Source organism: Meles meles, chromosome 21, assembly GCF_922984935.1.
Source record: "Meles meles chromosome 21, mMelMel3.1 paternal haplotype, whole genome shotgun sequence".
Classification (NCBI taxonomy): Eukaryota; Metazoa; Chordata; class Mammalia; order Carnivora; family Mustelidae; genus Meles; species Meles meles.
Genome location: NC_060086.1, coordinates 28,118,398 through 28,141,791, shown reverse-complemented (window position 1 = coordinate 28,141,791; position 23,394 = coordinate 28,118,398). Strand labels below are relative to the sequence as shown.

Genomic DNA, 23,394 nt, shown 5'->3' with positions numbered 1-23,394 from the left:
CCCGGGGCGCAGGAGGTCACTATTCAGGAATGCTTTAGCAGTGTCCCTGATAGGACTGATGAATAAAGCAACTTGCAGAAATCAGAGTAGACAACATGATTTAAGATATTTCATGATATTTCATACCTGGAAAGCCAATTATCCTGAAAAGATATACAAAGGAAAGGTGTGAATGCATTTATGTTGGAATAAATAACATTTAAGTTGTGTTGTGCCTACCATAAACATTTAGGGACTTATTTTTAAAGTTGTAGTAAAACTAAGAGTTTACTTCTAAATTGCAGACACTTTCCAAGTTTCCCATCACAGTCTTCTGTTCAGCACCAACTGCATACCGAATGCTTATACAGAATGGTATGACCAGGTAAGCAGGTTGGTAAATAGGCACTCAGTGGGGTTAGGGGAGAAGAAAAGGAAGCCATAAAATAAAGGATATTTCTGCCTAAAAACATAGTTCCACATTGGTAGGTATGGAGTTTAACAATCTCTTGTCCCCCTTTTCCTTCTTGCTCTCATTCTTTAAGTCGTAATTATTAGGTCCAGGGTAGGCTCCCCCAAGCAAGAAGAGGAAAGGGAGGGTTTAGCCGTGGGTGTACCCCTGAGCCAAGTGGTTATGGATAAAAGGTGTTTAATCTTTTAGATGATGAATGTTGCCTGAGCTGAGAAACCAGAAAAATGACCCCTATTTGGAACTCTAGTCCAGCAAATAGGAGAAAGGATAGATGTCTTTTGCTCTATTACTGATTCCATTTGAAAGGGTGCAGTGGCAAATATTTTTTAAATTGTTAAACTTTTTAAAGATTTTATTTTATTTTTTTTTATGTTTTTGACAGACAGATCACAAGTAGGCAGAGAGGCAGGCAGAGAGAGAGAGAGGAGGAAGCAGGCTCCCTGCCGAGCAGAGAGCCTGATGTGGGGCTCGATCTCAGGACCCTGGGATCATGACCTGAGCCGAAGGCAGAGGCTTTAACCCACTGAGCCAGCCAGGTGCCCCTAAATTGTTAAAAATTTTTAAAAATTTTTGAATAGGGAGTATTTCATATAACATAAAATTCAATAGGTGTGTAAGAATACAGAGTAAAAGTTCTTTCTCTAAGCCTTGTCCTCCGTCTCAATTCTCCTCCATGAAATCTGTGCAAACACAAGCCAAGATGCCAGTATTCTCGCCCTTTTATAAACATAAATGGAGGAGCACCTGGGTGGCTCAGTGAGTTAAAGCCTCTGCCTTCAGCTCTGGTCATGGTCCCAGGGTCCTGGGATCGAGCCTCGAAGGGAGTCTGCTTCCCTTCCTCTCTCTCTGCCTGCCTCTCTGCCTACTTGTGATCTCTGTCAAATAAAAATAAATAAATAAATAAACACAACAAACAAACAAAAAACATAAATGGAAACATAATATGTTCACAGTTTCTGTACCTTCCTTTTTTTGCTTAACAATACATACTGGAACTGTGTGCTATCCAGTTCTATCCAATATGGTAAGCATTGCTCCATGTAATTACTTAAATTTAATTAAAATTTTTTTAAAATTTTATTTATTTATTTGACAGAGAGAGATCACAAGTAGGCAGAGAGGCAGGCAGAGAGAGAGAGGAGGGAAGCAGGCTCCCCGCTAAGCAGAGAGCCCAATGCTGGGCTCGATCCCAGGACCCTGAGATCATGACCTGAGCCGAAGGCAGAGGCTTTAACTCACTGAGCCACCCAGGCACCCCTTAAATTTAATTTTAATTAAAAATTCACATCCAAAGTTGCACTAGCTATGTTTCAAGCGCTCAGCAGCCACATAGGGCTAGATTATACTGCAGTGGATAGTGCAGATAATAGAACACTTTGATCGTGGCAAAAATTTCTGTTGGACAGCACTGTCTAGGAGTTTTCCTTATTCTTTTTTTTTACAGCTCTATAGTATTCCATTGCATAATATTCCACAGTCAATTTAACCACACAACGGGTAAATTTTTTTTTTAAGATTTTATTTATTTATTTGACCGAGATCACAAGTAGGTAGAGAGGCAGGTAGAGAAAGAGGGGGAGGCAGGCTCCCTGCTGAGCAGAGAGTCCCATGCAGGGCTCGATCCCAGGATACTGGGATCATGTCCTGAGCTGAAGGCAAAGGCTTTAACCTACTGAGCCACCCAGGTGCCCCAATTGGTAAATTTTTAATCACTGATTTAAAATGTTATCATGTAGCACCTTCCCTGAGGTGACATAGCTTTTTTTTTTTTTTGCAACAAATCATACACTCCCAAAAAATCAAAGTGGGGGAAAAAAATGGATGTTTTAGGAGTCACTTTACAATGTTAGAATGGTTTGTTTATTTTGTATTGGCAAGGGGAGGAAGGATGGAACTAAAACACACTTTACATTGAATTTCTTAGAAATAACTTTAATTTTCATTTCTCTCCGTTTTTTCTCCTAAATTTAACTTACCTGTTTTCTGAGAAGCTATAAGTTTAAAAGCTTAAAGCACTGTGTGAGTGCTGGTGAACCAATCAATCCTGAAGTGACTGAACAATGGAGAAAAAGGACAGGTCTGGATATCTATGAAGGATACGGACAGACTGAAACGGTATAGGACCTCATTGAAAAGACAAGGCTGGACTCAACTTAGCTGGATAAATAAAAACTGATAAATAAATATAAATAACTGATAAATAAATTTTAAAATATGTGTTTGTTATATCCATATGATTGAGAGATAGGGAGGAAGGTGAGTGGTTAGAAGAATAGTTTATTTTTTTTTATTTTATTTTTTTAATTTATGACAGAGAGAGATCACAGGCAGAGAGGCAGGCAGAGAGAGTGAGAGGGAAGCAGGCTCCCCGCCAAGCAGAGAGCCCGATGTGGGACTCGATCCCAGGACCCTGAGATCATGACCTGAGCCAAAGGCAGCAGCTTAAACCACTGAGCCACCCAGGCGCCCTAGAAGAATAGTTTAAAAAAAAAGTTGTAAGGGAAGCTAGTTGCATAAAAGCTCTGTAACAGATACAGTTGTTTAGCCATTTACTGAGAAAAGCCACAAAGGAGCCGATCAGAGTGAAGGCATTACAATATATTATAAGCGAAAGAATACTAGATCTACAGAAAGATTTCCCCTTATGTAAGAGGGAACTCTCTTAGTCAGGGCTGCCTCAAAAATGTAAAATGCTGAGTTCCTTGTTACTTGAAATATTAAGAGTTCACTAGATAACTCCTTGGCAAGTATATTTCTAAAAAGGGTTATTTAAAGAGCTTGTAGAAATAAGAATAAGAAAGAATTCTAGAGGAAATGAATAAGCTACTAACAAAACTGATTATTATGTAAGGAAAAGGAGGCATACAATGGAGCAGATAAGGGAAAGGTTGAAAAATTTTTCATAGCATGTCTTTTTATAATGCTTCTATTTATAAACCATGAGAATGTAGTGCTTGGTCAAAAATTAAAATACCTAAAATTGACAGATGTATGAAATAGAAGCAGCATAATAAGTATCATGATAATATGAGTACAAATGTTTTCATTAATGTGGATATTTTAGTAATTATCAATTTACTAAGTATCATAACTTTACTCTATGTATTTGTTTAGTGTCTATCTCTACACTCCACGAGAGCAGAAATTTGTTTTATTTTGAGCCTTGCTCATCATAATAATGATGATCATCAATAAATATTTGTTTAATGAATGCATGGTAGATAAATGAATGAATTTTAAGTTACTTGTAATGTTACTTGATTCTTTCTCCTTCTGAACTAGGTGCTAATCTGCGGAAATTTTAAGGGAATGAAAATTAAGCCTGGCTCAATGGGAAAGCCGTCTCCTGCTTTTGATGTTAAGGTTTGCACATCCCCTTCTAGGAGAATATTTAACAACCCAATCTGTTTACCACTTACCCCACCCTACCCTCTGTTACGCTACTAGTTTTGGTGATGATTTCATGCTGCTTCTATGACATCTTAATTTCCATGTAATGGAAATGGATTAGAGACATTAATTTCATGGTCTCCATTTTTTTTTTTTTTTTTTTTTTTGCAAAGCAGTTTCTTGTGCCAAGCAGTTCTAGGCATTTTATAAATATTAATCTATTTGATTCCCAGAAAGAACTTATGAGAGACATTACCAATATAAGAACCATCTTAAAATGGCTGAAGGGAAGTAGGAGATATAGGCTTCCAGTTATAGAATGAGTAAGTTACAAAGATAAAAGATCAGCATAGGGAATATAGTCAATGGTATGTATTGTATAGTATTGTATGGTGACACAGGTTAGCTATACTTGTGGTGAGCATGGCATAATATATAAACTTGTTGAATCACTATGTTGTACACCTAAAACTAATATAACACTGTATGTCAACTGCATGTCAATAAAAAATAAAAAAGAACCATTTTATAGATGAGGCACAGAGAGGGAAGGAATTCACCAGAGGTCACATAGCTAGGAGCTACTAGTGCTGGGATTCAATCCCAAGCAATCTGGTTCCAGTATCTGTACTTTTAACCACAAGCATCACATTGCCCTTTCTAACAAGGGAGGTTAAGACCTTCAAAGGGGTTCAAGTAGGCCAAAGAAAGCTACAGTTTACAGTAGCTGAAGTATTTTTCTCCTTACCCAGCCCTGCCTGGCCATTTCCTGGCTCTCTGTAACCATGGCTGTTATTACCACCTGATCCCTAAGGAGCACCCTATTATTCCATCTGCACAATTTGAATTATTTTCAGATCAGCAGACCCAAAGCTAGGCATAGCCAAAGGAACTTACACTAATACATAAGAGAAAACCATGGCATAGCAATGAAAACACAAAATAGATGAATTTACAGAACAACACACACAAAACCAAACCTAAATGAGGGGTAATTATAGATGAAATCAATCTTCCCAGGCTTTTCTGATCATAAGGATTACACAGATACTTGTTAAAAAATACTAATTTTCAGGCCCCTTCTAGGTGGGAACCTGAAATCTGTGTTTTAAACAAGCATCCCAATTCTTACGATCGGGTAAATTTGGGAAAGTTTGAGTAAGTTTGAAATGGATTGCTGATGTCAATTTATGGAATAAGCCAGATCTGGGTTCTTGCCCTTGCTTTAATTCTGATGAGAACCTTGTCTAAAATTAGGCTTGCCTGGTGGTTCAGGTCTGGCTCTGAGCTTCATGAGCTAAGTGCCTTTGGCTGAGTGTCTCTGGGGGAAGTTACTAAAGTCTCAGTTTCCTGATTTGTGAAATATAGGGACTAGGGTGACCAACTTGCCTCAGTTTGCCTGGGACTTACTTGGTTTTAGCATGGAAAGACATACATCCCAGAGACACTCTCCTGCCTCAGTCCCAGGCAAACTGGTGGTTGGCTGACCTACTAATAACAGAACTGATATCATAGGCTTCTTGTGAAGATTAAATGAGATAACATCTCTAAAGAACGGTGTTTGGCATATAATATAGATCTAAAAGATAGGTGCCATTATTATCATTCATCTTTCCCTTGCATTTCCTTCCTTTGAAAAGCTTTTCTAAGAAGAGATGGTAGAGGAGTCCTGGTTACATTCTATTAACAGGCTTAACAATGGTTCTTTGGTTTATAGGCTGCCTTAGGTTAGAGAAAGAAAAATTGGTAATTAAGCATTATCATGTCTGCATTGTAAGTAATCAAGCTGGCATTTCACAAAGCTGTGTTCCTTTCTTCCCTCTTAATGACAATTCCCAATATGCATTGCTGTGAAGGTCTCACAGGTGCAGCTGTACTCACAGTGATCCAAAAGCAATGTATCACCACCACACCCCTAATTTGAGCCCAGTGGTTTTCTGGAGCAACTACATTTGAATGCAGAAAGGGTGTGGCCAAGAGGAGAGTTGTTCCGTCATGTATTCCCAGTCAGCGTTACTAGCTAATTTTTCCCCCTATTTTTAATTATAATAAATACACGTAAAATGTACCATCTTGACCATTTTTAAGTGCATAGCTCAGTGGTATTAAATACGTTCATAATATTGTGCAACTATTAACATGCTCTAGCTCCATAACTCTTTTCATCTTGTAAAATTGAGACTATATCTATTAAATAATAACTTCCCATTCCATAATGTCCCCAGCCCCGGCAACCACCATTCTACTTTCTATCTCTGTAACTAGTACTTGTAAGTACCTCGTATTAAGTGGAACCAGAATTTATCTTTTTTATGACTGGCTAATTACACCTTAGCATAATGTCCTCAAGTTTTATCCATGTAGCATGGGTTAGAATTTCCTTCCTTTTTAAAGGCTGGATAATAACCCATTGTATGGATATAACACATTTTGCTTTTCTGTTCATTTGTCCATGGGTGGGTTCTTTCCACATTTTAGCTATTGTGAATAGTGCTGTGATCAACATGGGTATACAAATATCTCTTCAAGGCCATGCTTTTAATTCTTTTGGGTATATACAAAGGAGCAGAAATGCTGGATCATATGGTAATTCTATTTTTAATTTTTTGAGGAATTGCCATACTGTTTTCTACAGTGGCTATACCATTTTACATTCCCAAAACAGTGCACAAAGGTTCCAATATTTCCACATCCTCGCCAACACTTTCTGTGTTTTTGATAGCAGCTAAACTAATGGGTATGAAGTGATATCTCTTTGCAGTTTTGATGTGCATATTTCCCTAAGGCAGCTACCTCCATTTTTAACTTTTTCCCAAGGGCTCCTATTACTTCTCTTGTTACCTAGCTAAGAGCATCTGCAATGACAGTGTGGCATCTGGGGATGTGCTTCCACCAGCTGGGTACCAGATTCTTGCAACTTCAACTCAAAGCCCGTAATTTTCATGTCTAAAGATTTTTAAGGCCACTTGCATAATCTGGAGATTCTCTCCAGAAATAGAACATTTGCCTCTTCCCATCCATTAAAGAGGAGTCTATTTTAAGTATCTGGAACTCTTTTGTTTTTTGTTTTTGTTTTTTTAAGATTTTATTTATTTGACAGAGAGAGATCACAAGTAGGCAGAGAGGCAGGCGGGACGGGGGCGGGGGAAGCAGGCTCCCTGCTGAGCAGAGAGCCCAATGCCAGTTCCATCCCAGGACCCTGAGATCATGACCTGAGCCAAAGGCAGAGGCTTAACCCACTGAGCCACCCAGGCACCCCAGTATCTGGAACTTTTTTTTTTTTTAAAGATTTTATTTATTTATTTGACAGAGATCACAGGTAGGCAGAGAGGCAGGCAGAGAGAGAGGAAGGGAAGCAGGCTCCCTGCTGAGCAGAGAGCCTGATGCGGGGCTTGATCCCAGGACCCTGGGATCATGACCTGAGCTGAAGGCAGAGGCTTTAACCCACTGAGCCACCCAGGCGCCCCAGTATCTGGAACTCTTAAAACATCTCCTTTCCATCAGTAATTCCTTGATACTGGAGCTAAATGTTCTTTAGATGACTGGGTGGGAATTTATATATTTTTTATTTACAAGAATGTAAAAGTAAAATTTTACATTTAGAATTCTTCTGCCTTTCAAGTTTCTTTTGGGCACACAGCCCATTTCCATCTGGAAAGTGCCAAATAAGTATTATACCCCTATTTTCCACACAAGCCACAACTCAGATTTGAAGGTTCTTGGTGGATGTATGTAAAAGAAAGTGGAGGGTTTCATATAAGTGGAGGGTTTCATATTTAAAGATAGCTAAAAGTTATTTAAGGCAAAATGTGGTACATGAGTTAAGTGAGCAGCCTGAAAAACATTCATCTGGGTTTTTAAAAATTGGATTGAACGCCCTGGAGAGACTGCAGAGAAGTGTTGTGACAAAGAGAGCAAGATCTGGAGTGTGATTGCTGAGATTTAATTCCATCTCAGTCATACACTGTGTTGCTTAAACTCTGCACCTTGGTTTCCTCATATGAGCACAGTAATAGTGCTAACCAGATAGGACTGTCGTAATGACTAAAGAAAACAATATACGTGAAGTACTTAGAGCTGCAGCATTTATTAGTTGGAATGCAGTCAGGGCCTAGGCAATGCTGGCTACTGTCAGTTCTTCAGGGAGCTAGGAGGACTCGGGAAAAGGTAAGAAAACAAGGCTTCTGGCATACTCAGCAGTGTCTCAACCAGAGAACATTCCCCTCTCTCTGCTTACTTATATTGGGCTCCTGGAGTAAGGTTTTAATTGTTCCATAAACAATGTTTGTAAACCAGTAATGAAATATTTACTTGAGAATAACACAACCAAGACATACTGCATGATAAAAGAAGGTTGTAAAACAGTGTATTATAAAGTGATCCTATTTTTTCCTATCTCTATATTGTTCCAAAAGTTATGACCAAAAATGAGATTACTGTTAGATAGAATTAAAGATGATTTTTATTCTTTATATTTTGCTAACTTGCATTTTATCATGTATTTTGCACTAAGAATTTAAATAAACACATTTCTCTTGAGAATTTAAAGTATACTTAAATTTTGGGGGGAAGTTTGCATTCTTAAATGGCAAAATACAAAACATGCAAAGTAAAATTTTAACATGTACCTTACATAAAAATTTCTTTAAATAAATTGTTCTATTTTATCCTAGATTTTAGATGTAAATGGCAATGTTCTACCTCCTGGACAAGAAGGAGATATTGGCATTCAAGTTCTACCTAACCGACCATTTGGCCTTTTTGCTCATTATATAGTAAGAGACTCATTAAATAACCTCTTATTTCCTATTTATTTCTCAAAAGTGCTTGGTAACAATCCCTATTTGCCATAAAACACACCCAGGATAGGTACTTGGACATATCTTGAGAGATTCATTGTCCTGAATATTAATCCCTCAGACAGGAAATCGAAGTAAACACCCAAATGCTTGTTCTCCCAAGCCTAGATCACTACTCCAGGCTCATGAAGGTAAGAGAAGGGAGCCTTAGAAAGACAGCCTTTTTGTATATACTCATCCTCTACACAGTAAAAGAGACCTAATCATTTTCCTGAAATCTAATTAGTCTCCCTTCTTGAGTGAGAGGGATAGAAAATGGGGCAGTGAGATTAAGAAATGTCTTTCACTAGAGGCCTTCCAAGTTCCCTAGTGTTTGCAAACCTATTTTCATCTATGATGGAAGTATACAAATTATAGTGAAGTTTACATTGATATAATCAAAGGTCCAGGTTCTACTTATCAGTATTTTCTAATAAGTTCTGATAAGTTCTACTTACCAGAATTTACAAAATTTTTTTAAAGATTTTATTTATTTGACAGAGATAAAAAGAGCATAAGCAGGGGGAGCGGTAGGCAGAGGCAGAGGGAGAAACAGGGACTGAACCCAGGACCCTGGCATCATGACCTGAGCCAAAGGCAGATGCTTCACTGACTGAGTCATCCAGGTATCCCCACTTGTCCATGAATTTTACATAATATAACAATACTTCCTGGGGCGCCTGGGTGGCTCAGTGGGTTAAAGCCTCTGCCTTCGGCTCGGGTCATGATCCCAGGGTCCTGGGATCGAGCCCCGCATCGGGCTCTCTGCTCAGCAGGGAGCCTGCTTCCTCCTCTCTCTCTCTCTGCCTGCCTCTCTGCCTACTTGTAATTTCTGTCTTTCAAATAAATAAATAAATAAAATCTTTAAAAACAAACAAACAAACAAAAAAAAAAAACAATACTTCCTTTTTTCCTCCTACCAAAGTTATAGAACCAGTTCTGTTTTTGTGTAAAACAAAACAAAATATAAAAACAAAGTTTATTCTTTTTTAGGTGCTGGTGCTTTCTTTTAACTCTGAGTATTCACCTCTCTCTTTTCCTCCCAGTGTTAGATATTAACCACCCAAAAGACTTAATTACCCCACACCTTGGATCCTCAACTCCTGCAGTGTTTAGTGATCATCAAAGAAAATTGTCAAGGGGGCACATGGTGGCTCAGTTGGTTGAGCAACCACCTCTTGGTTTCCCCTGAAGTTGTGATCTCAGGGTCATGAGAATGAGCCCTGCATTGGGTTCTGCATTCAGCATGGGGTCTGCTTAAGATTCTTTCCCTCTCCCTGTAGCCCTCCCGCCTCTCTCTCTCTCAAATTTTAAACATCTTTTAAAAAGAAAAGGGGCACCTGGGTGGCTCAGTCAATTAAGCATCTGCCTTCGGCCCAGGTCATGATCCCAGGGTCCTGGAATCAAGCCTCCACGTTTCAGGCTTTCTGCTCAGCGGGGAGTCTCCTTCGCCCTCTGTGTCTGCCCCTCCCAACCCCATTCATGCTCTCCCCCTTGCTCTCTCTCTCTCTCTCAAAATAAATAAATAAAATCTTTATTTTTTTTTAATTTTATTTATTTGACAGACAGAGATCTCAAGTAGGCAGAGAGGCAGGCAGAGAAAGAGGAGGAAGCAGGCTCCACGTGGAGCAGAGAGCCCAATGTGGGGCTCAATCCCAGGACCCTGGGACCACGACCCGAGCTGAAGGCAGAGGCTTAACCCACTGAGCCACCCAGGCGCCCCTAAATAAAATTTTTAAAAAGAAAATAAAATTGTCAGGATGGCAGCATGCCTAGTCTTTGTAACTGTGGTTTACCTTTCTTTGACTGGGCTAGCTCAACAATGGAATTTCATCTTTATTTCAGGTGCTGGCACCTCTTCATTCCCAGGCTTCTCAAAGAGACCACTTTTTTTTTTTTTCCCCTCCCTTGAACATTTAAAAATCCAACCAAACAGAAGAATCACATTCATAGTAATACTAACAAAATGCTATTTGTTTCACAGGATAATCCTACAAAAACAGCTTCAACACTACGAGGCAATTTCTACATCACTGGGGACAGGGGCTATGTGGATGAAGATGGCTATTTCTGGTTTGTTGCAAGATCAGATGATATCATATTGTCTTCTGGGTAATTTTTCATCTGTGTGTATGTCTACATTAACTGATCATTGGTGCTCTGGAGTGGACCTGCTGCTCATCTTTATATGTTTTATTTCCCAGTTACAGAATTGGACCATTTGAGGTGGAAAGTGCCCTAATGGAGCATCCTGCAGTTGTAGAGGCTGCTGTTGTCAGCAGTCCAGACCCCATCAGGGGAGAGGTAAAAAAAAAAAAAAATCATCTCCACTTTATAATTCGTTGGCAGTCTAACACATATTTTTCAACAGTTCACTGAAACAGAATTACCCAAATGATTGACTAACTGCAAGTCAGACAGTCATTAGTAAATATGCTAGTCAGAATAAGACTGAAAATATATATAAGGAATTTGAATCCTTTCCATAGAGGGATGGCGTGAATGCCAACAACCCAGGCTCACAGCAGGATAGGATGCCAGATATCAGCTAGATGGTATTAAGTTATTACCCAGGTCTGGAAACCAACATGGTCTCTAGTGTAGCTGAGGAGGCTAGGCAAGCATCAGATATCAGGGGGTGGAAGGAAGGTCAAAGATAGCAACTAAGGGGGCACCTGGGTGGCTCAGTGGGTTAAGCCTCTGCCTTCTGCTCAGGTCATGGTCTTGGAGTACTGGGATTGAGCCCCGCATTGGGCTCTCTGCTTATTGGGGAGCCTGCTTCCCCCCTTCTCTCTGCCTACTTGTGATCTCTGTCAAATAAATAAATAAAATCATAGGAAAAAAAAAAAAAAGATAGCAACTAAGGCAACCAGAAGTAGGCTGGGTACATGGACAGGTGGAAGATTCAGGAAATAAGCTGTGAATAAGACAGTCCTAAAAGCTCATTCCCCTTTTTTCTTTCTTTCTTTTTTTTTAAAGTAAGCTCTATGCCCAGCGAGAGGATTCATCTCATGACCCCGAGATCAAGAGTCATATATACTCTTGAAAGCTCATTTTTACGGGGGCTGATCAGAGAGTAGTTTGGGTTCAAAGTTTCCGCACTCTTCAGGTCTCCTTTGCCAAGCAGGGCCTCCAATATTCCAGATAGATCAGGGAATTGATTCTGTGATTACTGAAGTTTATCCTTTCACTTTTAACTCCACCGGTAGGATCACAATGTTCTTTGTAATTTGAAGGCCATAGGTCACTATTGGACTAATGCAATGATGGAAATATTCTATATCTGCACCATTTGATACAATACACATGGCTATAAAGCACTTGAGATGTGGCTGGTATGACTGAGAAAATGTTTATTTCATTTTAATTAAGTTTAAAGTTACAAGTGACTACCATATTAAATGGCACAACTATAGACTCTTATAAAATGCAACATTTTGCAGAGAATTTTAGAGAAACTTTGAAGCCAACTTAAGGATTTTAGTTAAAAAAATTTTTTTGTACTTCTAATACTACTACAACTAATACCTAATATTTCTGATGACTTTTTCTGATGTTCCAGGTATTATTAAGCCCTACACAGGGTCTGTATAGGCCCTATTTAATCCTCACAACCTCTCTTTTTGGAGAGGAAACAAGCAACAGAGAGGTGTCCTAACGTTCCCAAAATTACACAACAAAGTGTGATTTGAACCTGGGCTATCTGACTTTAGAGTTCATGCTCTTAATCATGTTAGGGTGCTCCATATTAATTTACGATCTTCTGTAATGGTTTATAAAGATTTTTATAGGGGCACCTGGGTAGCTTCGACAGTTGAGCATCTAACTCTTGATTTCAGGTCGGGTCATGATCTCAGGGTCATGAGATCGAGCTCTAAGTTGAGCTCTGCCCTAAGTATGGGGTCTGCTTGAGATTCTCTCCCTCTGCCCCTCCTACAACTCCTGGGTGCATGGGTGTGCTTTCTCTGTAATAAGTAAATAAATCTTAAAAAAAAAAAAAAACAACTTTTATAAAGATACAGTGGACGTTATCCAAAGTGTAGAAGTCATCAATATTCAAGCCAATAATTACAAACATTAGTTCTTAAAATAATCTGCCTCTGAATGAGTCACCTCTAACAAGGTTAAGTTTGTTGTTTTTTTTTTTTTTTTAAAGATTTTATTTATTTATTTGACAGAGAGAGAGACCACAAGTAGGCAGAGAGGCAGGCAGAGAGAGAGGGGAGAAGCAGGCTTCCTGCTGAGCAGAGAGCCCGATGTGGGGCTCGATCCCAGGACCCTGAGATCATGACCTGAGCCGAAGGCAGCGGCTTAATCCACTGAGCCACCCAGGCGCCCCAAGGTTAAGTTTTTTTATTGATAAAGCAGAAAAGCCAGTATAAACAAAAAAAAATTTATGAAATATCAAAAAATGGGTATGATAAAATTATAGATTGTCTAAGCACTCTGGGCAGGGCAGATTTTCCAAAACATTTCAAGGAAGAGTGAACTTTGAGAACAGGATTTGTGAGCATAAAGTGATGAAGTCCTCCCTGTCTTCTGCCAATTAGATCGCAAGACCACCACCATTTTCTACTTTTGTTCCTCAAGGTCAGGTAAATTGGTCGGAGTAATAGCAAAGTGTCTGTTGGAATTTTGACAGCCTTATTATCAACATAAGTATCTCTGGAATGAAGAGTGCACAGCCTGAATGAACTGTTCCCTTCAACGAGGATACAGCAAACTCAGTGTGAATACTCTTTATGAGGGCCACAATGAGGGTAGGGACCTAGACTAGGCTAGACCAGGCTAAGACGTTAGCCTGTGCTTAGTGCATTGCTGAGTTCCTAAAAGGAAAATATTTTTTTTCTAAAAGGAAATTTTCTTGAAGGAGATAAAAGATGAGGTAAGAAGTCAAGAGCAAAGACAGCTCAGAAACCAGAAGCAGGTCAGAGGGCAGAGTTCAAGATATAGTTGGATGAGAAAGTTCTAATTCATTAACAAAGCAGAGGTCCCAGAAACTCTCTTGTATTACAGAACAAGAGTTATGAGACTCAACTGGCTGACTTAAGAGCACAGAGCTGGGATTAAACACTATGAAGCCTTCTGGCCCACCCCAGCAAACACTTAGATTCCCAGTTAGAGAAACATAAAAATATACAACTCATCTTCCTGATGTTTCAAATATTTTTTGCAGGTAGTAAAGGCTTTTATTGTTCTGGCCCCTGATTACATGTCACATGATCAAGAACAACTAAAAAAGGAGATTCAAGAGCATGTAAAAAAAACTACAGCACCTTACAAATATCCCAGAAAGGTAGGTATTCTAATTATGATGACAATTTGCTTAGCATTCTGACAAATTTCAGCTTTTTAAAAAAAATTTTAATAAATATTCTCCTCAAACATGCTATACCAAATACTCCAAACTGAACTAATGACATGGATAAGAATCAGAATCTTTGAGATTAAAATGAAACTCTTGACATAATTTGCTGGGTCATTTGGCTTACTGGACGTGTAGTAAATTCTAAATACCAAGCGACATCTCCCCAATAACACCCATCTCCGTTTCTGGTTGTTACCAAAACCGACCCAAATGGGTGTCCTAATTCTTTCACCTAGAGAAAATAACTGCTATATAACTTACTTTGTCTAAAGATGAAAACTTCTGGGCTAAATTTTTCCCTTGATACCAACAGGTAGAATTTGTTCAAGAGCTGCCAAAGACTATCAGCGGGAAGATCAAAAGAAATGAACTGAGGAAGAAAGAATGGGAAACAATTTAAATCCGTTCTATTATTTATCACAGTATCTATAAAACAAAGATTCTGTCCAAACCACAAGAGTATAGGGAGGTGATGACACATGTGGTAATATATTTATAAATTGTTGATTTAAAATATCTTGTGGTTGGGACACCTGGCTGGCTCAGTCAGTCGAGAACACAACTCTTGATATCAGGGTTCTAATTTTGAGCCCCACACTGGGTGTAGAGTACTTAAAAAAAAAAAAATCTTTTAAAAAAGTAAAATAAAATATCTTGTGGGTATAACATCAGAGGCTGAATTCTGAAATAAAATTTTAGAATATTTATTTAGAATAAAATTCCTCTGCATTAGTGTCAATGTTCTTATGATTCTGGCAATATGAAAACAATGCCATCAATTGCTGAGAAAATTTTAAAGCATATAGTATCTGAATCAAATTTCTGACCTGTTGGTTGAATCGTTCTTCTGACTCATTGATATACAAATCAGAACAAAGCTTCAAGTTTTGAAATAAAACTAAACAACTTATTATAAAAGTTTTTAGAAAAATAAAAATATCAGTTAGAAGATGATCATAATTCTCAAAGTATCTACCTGAAAACAGGCTATTAGTCATATTTTTATTCAAGTAACTTAAAAATAGTTTAAATTCATTTCAGGGTCTAACTAAAAGAAGAACATCATACTACTGTTGCTTGTAGCTATTCAAATATTGTATATAAAATATTTAACCTGTCGTTCTTCAAAAAAGTATGATAAATTTGGCAAGTGTTAATATATGATATAAAAATAAAACAGTAAATAGAGAGGACATGTATTGCATGGAGCACTGGATGTGGTGCAAAAACAATGAGTACTGTTATGCTGATAATAAATAAATAAATTTTAAAAAATAATAAAAAATAAAACCATATACAATTATTATCAGAATACTCATGTTTGGAAATTCAAGGAACAATCAGGATTCATACATGAACAGAAGACACATGTTAGATAACTAATGAAATTAGAAGACTGTGAAATTGATTTTTTTCTCTATTTACAGTGTGTGTGTGTGTGTGTGTGTGTATGTGTAACAGCCCCAATATAGTCTATAGAACTCAAGATATGCTAAGTCCCCATAACTTGTAGCCCTATATACTTTTTTCTCTTTATCAAAAAGTCAAATCAAAGTAAAAACATAGTTTAAATGTAGAGAAAGTTTATCAATTCCTCATTGAAGGCCTGAGTCTCAATGAGTTTTTAGAAAAATTTACATTTCTGTTACATATATGGCTTACTTCTGGGGAACTAAAAGTGAGTCCGCTTGGAGAATGAGACAGAACTCTGCTGTTGGCTCTTTCCTTTTGAAGTGTTTGTTCCCATTTGAAATAACCACAACACTTTCTGTTTTCTTGGTATTTCCCAACTGGACAACAATAGAAGACTTTTCCATGGTTTGGTCCATTATTAGAAACAACAAGTCTCTTAGATCTTCGGCCACACTTGCATAAAGGAGGTGTCATTTTCCCACTCTTCCAAGGCTCTTGTAGGTTAACTGTAGAAGCTAAGATAGAGGGGAGGACCTTCCGGGAACAATTTCTCACTGGGGAGCCATCAGATGATGTAGGTTTTTCTTCATGAACAGTGAGGGTCTGTTTTTTTGCTGGTGGGAAAGATAGAGGACTGGATAGATTCCTTTTAGTACTACCTAAAAGATGGGGGTAGTTCCCCAGAACTGAAGGATGAGACATAGTGGCATTAACACTGTTGAAGCTACTTGATTTGCATTCAGGTAATTTAAAGTCAGAAACATCTGAATCTGGATCTTTGGCTTCTTCCACATGATAAATAGTAGTATGTGGACTCTTATATACGACAGACTTAGAGGTCCCAGATTTTTGAGGGGTTTCTTCTGTGCCTTCTTTTAAAACCATTAATCTTTCTATAGAATTAAATGAAGTATCTAAGTTTGAGTCACTAATGGAAGGTATACAATCTATACTTTGCTCAGGCTGAGATGCTGGCAGTAAAGCTACATCCTCCCAATCAGCCAACATAGGTAAACAATCAAGAGCAGAACTCATTTCTGTATCAGAAACATGATTAACAGATGAAATGGTAGTTGATACAAGTACCAATTCTGAACCAATTGCTGATGACTTAGATTTGGTACTAAATGCAAGGTGTTCGTTTCTTATGTGCTTCTGCATAGGTGTATTCAAGCTGGCAAACTGCTCCATAGAAGCAGAGGACTTTGTATTAAAAAGAGATAAATAGCTTTTGGCATTATGAAGACCTGCTTTTACATTGCTTTTTAGTTGGAACTGATCATGCTGTACCTTTACAGGAGAATTTACACCAACTGACCTCATTTGAACTTTTTCATGAGAATTTACTGTATTTTTAGGCTCCCTATCATATATGCTCAGACTCTGAATGCTACTGTTGCAGGCTGACCTTTCTTCAACTTGATTCGTATTCAAATTTCTGGTGAAAATGCTGGAATTCTTCTTAGTGGGAACCTATGATTCCACAGACAAATCCAAGAGCTTTAGAAACTATGCAATTCATAATCTCTTTAGTACACATTATATGATTTGACAAAAAAGAAAAATGTCATCATTCACTGATTTATCAAGGATTCCACACATGGTATCTATATTTCAATGAACCTACAATTACTTCTGGAGTTTGAGATGACAAGATAAAGAGGCAAAACACCACTAACCTTGTTCAAGGACCTTGTAATTTTCATTAAGCAACCATCCCTGATCATTTTCCAAGCAAGCAGGGCAGTATTCCGAGAATCATCCAACCCTGAGGAAATAGATAACAAACACTGAATTTAATAGTAACAGTGTAAAGAAATATAGCAAAAATAAGAAATCATAGTTAATATTGGAACATACTATTAGTTTATGATCATCTACTAATTTTAATTATGATAAATTGGACTAACAAATGCTGTGGCAAGCTTACCAACAAAAGACAAGATCTCCCACCTTTACAGAGGAGACAAAAATTTGTTACAGTTCAAAAAAATGCAAGCAACATTCTGTAGGGACCATGCTTTGTGAGTAATCTAATGGTCTTACTCAGTTTTTTCACTAATTCACTAATTTGGGCATTTGTTTAATCTCCATTCGATTTGCTAATTCTCATTCTTTTTAGCAACTAGAAAGCCACTAGATGGCAGTCTTTATCTTATACTACTTTATGGTAATATCATTTGAAAGTCAGACATCTTTGAATTGTATAGACTAGGAACTTCTTTAGCCTGAAAGGATACTCCTTATTAATGACATCACCAAAATTACGAGATTCATATGAAAGACTATAGAAATAAGAAAACTTACATAATAAAATTATTTTCAAAAATTTATACTAACCAGAATGTTCTCGTCCTAAGAATTCTATTCCCACTTCCTGCAGGGCACCACTCAGTCCCTTTGGTTTTCTTCTATAGAAAATCTAACCAAATAAAAGAAACATATCCAAGAAAAAGTAACTATTAGAAAAACTATTAAAAAAAAAAAAAGAAAAACTATGTATTAACCACTTACTTTTCATAATTTTTCATTCTATTAGATTTGGAATATACTTATTTTGTTGTCATTTTTACATTCTTTAAGAAATGTATTTATGGGGGTGCCTGGGTGGCTCAGTGGGTTAAAGTCTCTGCCTTCAGCTCAGGTCATGATCCCAGGGTCCTGGGATCGAGCCCCGCACTGGGCTTTCTGCTCAGTGGGGAGCCTGCTTCCCCCCTCTCTCTGCCTGCCTCTCTGCCTACTTGTGATCTCTGTCAAATAAATAAATAAAATCTTAAAAAAAAATGTATTGATGTGAAAGTTTAAAAAAATATTTTATTTATAGTAACCGATACCCTTGCATGGAATGAAGTTTAATCATTTTTCCATAGAAGGAAAGTGACCATGCCCCCATTTTTGACCCTTACCTTGTAAGTTACTCTGAGATCAATCCAAGAATTCAAGAACATGGGTTTTATCAGCTGTTTTCTTTTACACTCATACTCCAGGCAAACCCCCAGGTCCCAGTCTGCATTAAGTATATCAAAATAGAACAAATTCAATGATGCCAACAGGTTTTATACTTATAAATATAAATTTAATAATATAAATTTATCATATATATAATATATAATATAAAAATAAGAATAAAAATATAAATCATTTATAAATAAAAGGTTGAAATATTATGTAAGATTTAGAAAGAAATAACACACAGTATATAATATTTATATAAATGACACATTTAGGGGTGCCTGGGTGGCTCAGTGGGTTAAAGCCTCTGCCTTCGGCTCAGGACATGATCCCAGGGTCCTGGGATGGAGCCCTGCATCGGGCTTTCTGCTCAGCAGTGAGCCTGCTTCCCTTCCTCTCTCTGCCTGCCTCTCTGCCTACTTGTGATCTCTGTCAAATAAATAAATAAAATCTTTTTTTAATTTTTAATTTTTTAATAAATAAAATCTAAAAAATTAAATTTTAAAATGACATTTTCATATATATACAAATTTATGTACATTTTATGAGTATATAGTATACTATCATTACATACTATATACCAAAGTATAATATGTACTATTTAGAGAATATAAACTATACTGTATATAACAATATACTATAAAAAAGAAACGGGATTTAATGATGTTAATATCTAACAATTATTCACTTTACTAATTTACTATTAAGAAAATAGGTTGGTAACTAAGTCTCAAAATGATTCCTTAAACACCCAATTAAACATACTGAGTATCTCAGAAAGAAGAGTAAGGTATCAAGTTACAAGGCCTGGAGAAGGTTATCTGATTTCAACATTCTAGAAAATACTAATGTAATTGAGAAACCAGACATCTTATAGAAACCTAAAACCAAAAATATGACTAACAATGGCACAGCCTTGCTATTAATGACTGTTAACTGCAATGCTGTATCATAGGCACACAAAAGATCTACTTCAATGGCCCCTTTTTCCTAATATGAAAGTATAAAGCCAAGAATGTGAGTTGAATGAAGACTCTTTTTAATTCAAGGTTGTAGAAAGTAGGGGCACCTGAGTGGCTCAGTGGATTGAGCCGCTGCCTTCGGCTCGGGTCATGATCTCAGGGTCCTGGGATCGAGCCCCGCATCGGGCTCTCTGCTCGGCAGGGAGCCTGCTTCCTCCTCTCTCTCTGCCTGCCTCAAGGTTGTAGAAAGTAGCATGAGTTTTCACTAAATCATCTTTGCTTGGAGCCAGAAGAACAGAGAGGTACAATCTAGAAAAATTCTTAGGGTTAAGTCTTAAAAAATTTTAAAGTATCCCAGGATGGTAAAATTTGAAAAATATGAATAAATTTATTTTCCTTGGTTAACATCTGTCAGGCACTGAGATTTCTTTTCAAGGCCTAAGAGGTTAACAAGTACAATTCTTACTACAGATAAAGAATTCACAGTGGTTATCCCACTCATTTATGATTGATAGATATAACGTATTTTTTACCTGACCAAGTAACAAATGCACATAATTTTACTTCGGAATTAGGCGGATCTGAAATCCCAGTAGCAAAAATAATTTTCTTCTGTTGCTGAATCTTCTGAACCCATTTACAGAACTGAGATAAGCAAATTCTCAGAGGGACTCCTTCATCTACTTGAGCCTGAGTAAAGTCACAAAATCTGAATTTAACAATTGAATTCCATAATTACTGAATATATCATTAGCACAAAATTAAGCACTATAGAGGCATGTAAAAAAGAAGAGGTTCTGGGCACCTGGGTGGCTCAGTTGGTTAAGCATCTGCCTTCGGCACTGGTCATAATCCAGAGTCCCACATTGGGCTCCTTGCTCCCCTGGTTCTCTCTTTGCCCCTCCCCCCAACTCGTTCTCTCTCTCTCTCTCTGTCTCTTGCAAATAAATAAAATCTTTAAAAAAAAAAATAAAAAAAGAGCTTCTGACTGCCAGAATTTAGAAAAAGATGCTAAAACACATGGAAGAGAGATAGTATAATGATTAGAACTCTGTGAGATAAGAAAAATTAGGCTGCTCTACCTAAAATCACACAGAAACATAGTAATTAAATCCTGACTGATTTCCATGAAATTAATTTAATTTCCATGAAATAAGTTTGATATTCATTTTTACAACGCTATTCTATCTAATTTTTAAAGATTCCAACAGAGTTCTGGAGGGAACATTATTTCTAACAGTACATAAACCTAATTTCAAATGGTATATACTTTTTATTTTCTTTTAAAAACTGATTTCTGAATTTTATTTTAGAGAGAGAGGGAGAGAGCATGTGCAGGGTGAGGAGAGGGAGAGAGACTCTTAAAGCAGACTCCCCACTGAAGTTGGAGCCCGATGCGGGGTTCGATCCCAGGACCTCTAGATCATGACTTGAGCTGAAATCAAGAGCCAGCCACTCAGACAGCTGAGTCACCCAGGTGCCCCTGATTTCTGAATTTTAATATTTGCATCATTCTTTCTTGGTTTTTTTTTGGGGGAGGGGGCAGGGTGAGAAGAGAGGTAGGGAAAAGAAAAGGGCATACCTGTTTTATGCCTGTCAGTTCCATGCAAAATTCAGAAAGAATTGGATGTTCTTGAGGCTGAACATAAGCATGGAACTCAGATTCAATCTCCCCAGTTGATGTGTTCAGCAATACTGCTGGAAATTCAACTACATGAAAAATTCAATTGACACTTGAATCCATAATTGTTAAATTAATGCTGTCATCACTCTAAATTAAACATATTTAACCATCATATAGCATTATTAGACAGTCACTATTTCAGTAAAAGCATATTAAAATGACCAAAGCAGTGTGATAAAATAGTTACAATAAAATTGTACCAAAGACTAAATCAGAATATTAAAGTTGTATCTATTTAAAACTCTTGAATATATTTCCACAATTAAATATTAAGACCATATGGAAGTTAAAATGTATTTCTTTTAGCAAAGGTATTTTTTCTGTCCCTATAACAATTGAGATTTTGTATGGAATTTTAAAATAATTTTATACACTTTTAGACGTCAGATTTTTGTTCTTTTTTTTGTCAAGTCAGGTTTTATAGTAAACTACCAATTCATAGGGTATCTTATTTCCTTTAAACTAATTGTTGACTACTTTATATCTATTACAGTGACTCCTCTTGGGCTAGCTTTGGCCACTGGCAGTCCAGACTTACTTATTTCTTGGCTCTGGTGGCGTTTCCCATCATTCCAGCATGTTGACTCAAAATCAATGACAATTAAGTAGTCAAACAACTGCTCTGCAAAACAAAGGGTGTCCTTATGGTTTATCAGTGTTAAAAGTGCAAGGATACAAAATGTAAAGAAATGAAGCACAATACTTACTGGATTTGCTTCTTCCTAGATTTCCATTTGCTGGTGCAACTGACTTTTTTCTAATTAATCCAAGCTGCCTAAAATGTAGAACAACCAAGTATGTTCAACAAAAGCATTCACACTCCTGTTTGAATATGCTAACAAACTAATATTATAACCCTCATTATTAATGTATTAATGTGAGTGACTGGAAATTGAACAACTTTGAGAGGAGACAACCTTGGTGTTTTTTTTAAGTTATTTTTTATAAACATATTATGTATTATTTGCCCCAGGGGTACAGAAGACCTTGGTTCTTATATTAACTGCCAAAATCTCTTTTGATTTTAACAGTCATTAAATTTTAATAGTCATTTTACCTGCATGAGCCTCAAAGTTCATATTTGCTAACTTAAGAGTAATTCCTTCTGCTTTCCTTATTTGACAGTAAATACTGAGGAACGTGAGTGATTGCAGAGATAAAGATGCATTGAAAAGCTTATTTCTGCTTTTCATTTTTCAAGCCCTTGCTATGTGCACAGACCAGTTCTGAGGAGATAGTGAAGATCCAGTCTTCCAGGAGCTCAAAATTATAGCTGGGTAAAGAAAGTAGACATCCATGGTAAACTACTATAAGGTAATACATGACAAAGGATCCGCAAAGGCAATACTTGAATTCACAGAAAAGGGATGAGCCTACTTAGGTGTGTTAAGTAAGACAACTACTTCGAGGAACGGGTCAAGCTTAACAATCCCTGTTGTCGTTTTTTTTTGTTTAAGACCTGTGATGGGAAATGCAAGGAGTTGGGAATAACTGCGAAATTTTATCTAATTTCTTACTGCATAGCAAGCACTGAGCTCTGGTGATCTCACTTAATAGTCAACAACTGTAGGAGTTGTTGCTACCTCTATTTTTTGGATGAGAAAACGGATTCAGTAATTCGCCAAAGAACACAGATTTGGTATATGAAAGCAGAATCGACCAATTCTGAAGTCCATGCTATTTACCACTACATTACAACAGTTTTGAAATCAGAAATGTGTTCAGCGTGACCAGGAATCAGGGAGAAGCCTACAATAAATCACAATACGAATTAAATCGATCACTAGGAAGTGGTAAGGGTAAACAGCTTGACGGGCGAAGGGGGCTGCCTGAGACCTCGGAACGGCCTACCAGGCGCTGTCATGTCCAGTTCGTTTCCAGAAGCCTAGAATGGGCTGACAGTGGCTCAAGACCACACAGTCCGAACCCCTGGTTCTTCCACCCTCGCGCAGAGGGCAGCCTGAGAGCCTCGAGACCGAGATCCAAGCAGAGACCTTTCAGTCTGGGGCAGACAGTGCAGGTCGGAGACGCCTGGGCTGCAGAGAATGACAGCTGACACCGCTTTTCGGCACTTCCCAGGCCGGCTGCGGGCGCCAGCACTCGACCAGGAGCCACCCTCAGCCCAGAAACCCCTAGCGTACCGCGCAAGCTTCTTGGTCGCCATTCCCAGCACTCCTTACTCCTCTGAGCCCAACTGCCGGAAGCCGTTAAACGACCACTTCCGGTCCGTTCAAACGCCTGGCGCGTCTGAGAAGGCGGCGGCGGTGGCGGCGGCTTTGGCCGCTACTGAGGTGGCGGGGGCGGCTGCGGCTTCGGCTGTGTGCCCGGCTTCTCTT

The 23,394-nt window shown here is 37.9% G+C and overlaps 3 protein-coding genes across 9 annotated transcripts in view; 2 read left to right on the top strand and 1 right to left on the bottom strand.

Moving 5' to 3' along the window:
* The window catches only part of ACSM3 (acyl-CoA synthetase medium chain family member 3), a 56,313-nt gene extending 41,090 nt beyond the window's left edge, over window positions 1-15,223 (top strand). For all 6 annotated transcript variants that reach the window (XM_045994264.1, XM_045994262.1, XM_045994261.1 and 3 more), the window contains exons 7-14: window positions 285-364; window positions 2,443-2,566; window positions 3,734-3,814; window positions 8,515-8,616; window positions 10,664-10,791; window positions 10,884-10,983; window positions 13,856-13,975; window positions 14,361-15,223. In XM_045994264.1, the coding sequence (XP_045850220.1) occupies window positions 285-364; window positions 2,443-2,566; window positions 3,734-3,814; window positions 8,515-8,616; window positions 10,664-10,791; window positions 10,884-10,983; window positions 13,856-13,975; window positions 14,361-14,447 (822 nt within the window). In that variant the 3' untranslated portion in view covers window positions 14,448-15,223. The remainder of the gene's footprint in view (window positions 1-284; window positions 365-2,442; window positions 2,567-3,733; window positions 3,815-8,514; window positions 8,617-10,663; window positions 10,792-10,883; window positions 10,984-13,855; window positions 13,976-14,360) is intronic.
* On the bottom strand, window positions 9-23,324 carry ERI2 (ERI1 exoribonuclease family member 2). 2 transcript variants are annotated; one of them, XM_045994259.1, is made up of 9 exons: window positions 23,200-23,324; window positions 21,766-21,833; window positions 21,597-21,680; window positions 20,957-21,084; window positions 19,908-20,064; window positions 18,367-18,467; window positions 17,801-17,882; window positions 17,140-17,228; window positions 9-143 (listed from the first exon to the last, which is right to left on the bottom strand). In XM_045994259.1, exons 1-9 carry the CDS (start codon window positions 23,220-23,222, stop codon window positions 111-113), a joined length of 765 nt encoding a protein of 254 aa, XP_045850215.1. In that variant the 5' UTR covers window positions 23,223-23,324; the 3' UTR covers window positions 9-110. The 2 variants fall into 2 exon arrangements, with proteins under 2 accessions (XP_045850215.1, XP_045850214.1); XM_045994258.1 differs by lacking the exon at window positions 9-143 and adding an exon at window positions 15,343-16,933.
* Window positions 23,323-23,394, top strand: part of REXO5 (RNA exonuclease 5) — a 40,958-nt gene continuing 40,886 nt past the window's right edge. Inside the window, exon 1 of the mRNA XM_045994257.1 lies at window positions 23,323-23,349. The gene's annotated coding sequence lies outside the window, so the exon portion shown is untranslated. The remainder of the gene's footprint in view (window positions 23,350-23,394) is intronic.

Bases quoted from the DNA above. Each gene is read 5' to 3' on its own strand.
- ERI2 (XM_045994258.1), bottom strand. From the start codon at position 23,222: ATGGCGACCAAGAAGCTTGCGCG. The intron at 18,468-19,907 runs GTAAAAAATACG...TACTTAATGCAG, and splicing joins TGCATTTGTTACTTGGTCAG to ACTGGGACCTGGGGGTTTGC. The intron at 17,229-17,800 runs GTTAGTATAAAT...CTATTTCCTCAG, and splicing joins CTTAGGACGAGAACATTCTG to GGTTGGATGATTCTCGGAAT.